Genomic DNA, 2,500 nt, shown 5'->3' on the forward strand with positions numbered 1-2,500 from the left:
ACCAAGGTCTTCCCTAAGTTCCCTCCCCACATGACCTTCCCCACCCACCCCCCACATCCTACTCCCCATCTCGTCCCTGTCAGCTGTCCGTCTGTCCCTCTATTCCAGGCCATCTCAGCTCAAGTTCTAATCTCATCTCCTCATCTTTACTTCCCTGCCTGCCCGGACTTCCCTCGCCACTCCAAGGCCACTAATGTCTTCCCTCTTACTCTGTGATCGTTTCTATACTTCTCTTTGTTTTTCAGGATTCTTTTAGTTGTCTATGTTAAAAAAAATATATACTTTCTTTTTTAGATATATAGATGGAATTGGCTTTCAAATGGTACTACTGACACCGCCACGTCACTCACTGCAGAGGCACAAAATGGTAAAAAGAAATGAATGAATAAAAGAAGGAAGAAAAGTGAATGAAATAAATCATAAAAACAGAAAAATAGAAGAGGAAAGTAACACTGAATGAAAAGGAAAAAAAATGATAAACACAATTCAGAAACGCCTCCTTATTTTGTGATTGTTCTTCTACTTCTCTTTGTTTTTCGTTGGTGTTTTAGTTGTCTATGTTAAAACTATGTGTTCTTTTCAGACATACGCGAAGGAAGTGGGTTTGAAATGGTACTATTGACACCGCCACGCCACTCACTGCAGGGACACAAAATGATAAGAAGAAAAAAATGAATTAAAGAAGGAAGAAAAGTGAATGAAACAAATAATAAAAACATAAATAATAAAAGGACAAAGAAAACAGGAAAATAACAATAAATGAAAGGAAAGAAAAATTATTGTTCTTATACTTCTCCTTGCCTTTTCGTTGGTGTTTTAGTTGTCTATGTTAAAACTATGTACTCTTTTCAGACATAAGAGAAGGAGGAGGGTTTAAAATAGTACTAAAGGTATATAAAGAAGGGAAAAACTGCACCAGTTACTCTTGTCATGGAGGACCTTCACTTTTATAGAAGATTCCCATCAAAACACCAAAGAGAAAATGGACTTTCCTCGTTTTCTTATCTGGCATGGAAGACTCTTACACTTTTGGCCTCCATCGACAAAATGGTGCTTCTTTTCACTGCCTGCCACTCGCCAAACTAGCCTGACTCACACACCAACTCTGCCTCACACCAACCCTGCCTCACACACCCTGCCCGCACACACACACACACACACACACACACACACACACACACACACACACACACACACACACACACACACACAACAACAACAACCCTGCCTCACACACTCTGCCACACACACCCAGCCAGCCAGCTAGCCAGTCAGTCAGTCAGTCAGTCAGCCAGCCAGCCAGCCATCCATCCATCCATCCAGCCAGCCAGCCAGCCAGCCAGATAGCCAGCCAGCCAGCCATCCAGATAGCCAGCCAGCCAGCCTGCCAGATAGCCAGCAAGCCAGCCTGCCAGATAGCCAGCCAGCCAGCCAGCCAGCCATCCATCCATTCAGCCAGCCAGCCAGCCAGATAGCCAGCCAGCCAGCCAAGTCATATATCACAATAACCAGTTCAACCCAATTATGAAAAGAAGGAAAATGGAAAACAAAGGAGAGATTAAACAAAGTCAAGAAAATAGATACACATGTGACTTTCGTATCATCTCTACAGGAAAACAAAAATATTGATTGAAAGGAGACGGACAGACGAAAAAAAATATTGATTTGGTTAGGTTAGGTTAGGTTAGGTAAGGTTTGGGTTGGGCTGGGTTGAATTGGGTTGGGTTGGGTTGGGTTGGGTTGGGTTGAATTTGGTTGGGTTAGGTTAGGTTGAGTTAGGTATGGGTTTGGTTGGGTTTGGTTAGGTTAGGTTAGGTTAGGTTAGAAGCCAGCCAGCCAATCAGACAGCCAGCTAGCCAGTCAACCTACAAACGAACAGATAAACATACAGCCAGCACAAGAAACACTCCTCCACACACACACACACACACACACACACACACACACACACAAAGGGAGACCAGTGTTACCTTTACGGCGCTGTTTGGTGAGGACAGAGGAGCAGAACACTTACCAGCTGTGGGGGAGAAGAGATCACATGTTAGCGGCGTTACGTCACAATAGGAGGAGGAGGAGGAGGAGGAGGAGGAGGAGGAGGAGGAGGAGGAGGAGGAGGAGGAGGAGGAGGAGGAGGAGGAGGAGGAGGAGGAGGAGGAGGAGGAGGAGGAGGAGGAGGAGGAGGAGGTGGTGGTGGTGGTGGTGGTGGTGGTGGTGGTGGTGGTGGTGGTGGTGGTGGTAGTAGTAGTAGTAGTAGTAGTAGTAGTAGTAGTAGTGATACTATTGATGATGATGATGATGATAATAAATTATAATAATGATGATAATAACAACAACAACAACAATAATAATAATAATAATAATAATAATAATAACAATAACAATAACAATAATAATAATAATAATAATAATAATAAAAATAACAATAATAATAATACAAAGAAGAAACGACACAGGAGGAGGAGGAGGAGGAGGAGGAGGAGGAGGAGGAGGAGGAGGAGGA

The 2,500-nt window shown here is 43.5% G+C and overlaps 1 protein-coding gene and 1 long non-coding RNA gene across 3 annotated transcripts in view; one reads left to right on the top strand and one right to left on the bottom strand.

Moving 5' to 3' along the window:
* LOC123505877 overlaps positions 1-646 on the top strand; it is a 6,988-nt gene extending 6,342 nt beyond the window's left edge. The window contains exons 1-2 of one of the 2 annotated variants that reach the window (XR_006675284.1): positions 78-367; positions 584-646. This is a non-coding gene — a long non-coding RNA (uncharacterized LOC123505877). Of the gene's footprint in view, positions 1-77; positions 368-583 lie in introns of those variants that run through there. The other variant, XR_006675285.1, reaches the window with a different exon arrangement.
* The window catches only part of LOC123505874 (protein gustavus-like), a 118,473-nt gene that overhangs the window by 115,655 nt on the left and 318 nt on the right, over positions 1-2,500 (bottom strand). The window contains 1 exon segment of the mRNA XM_045257685.1: positions 2,015-2,017. Within this exon segment, the coding sequence (XP_045113620.1) occupies positions 2,015-2,017 (3 nt within the window).

The sequence above is a fragment of the Portunus trituberculatus genome, chromosome 18 (genome assembly GCF_017591435.1).
Source record: "Portunus trituberculatus isolate SZX2019 chromosome 18, ASM1759143v1, whole genome shotgun sequence".
Classification (NCBI taxonomy): Eukaryota; Metazoa; Arthropoda; class Malacostraca; order Decapoda; family Portunidae; genus Portunus; species Portunus trituberculatus.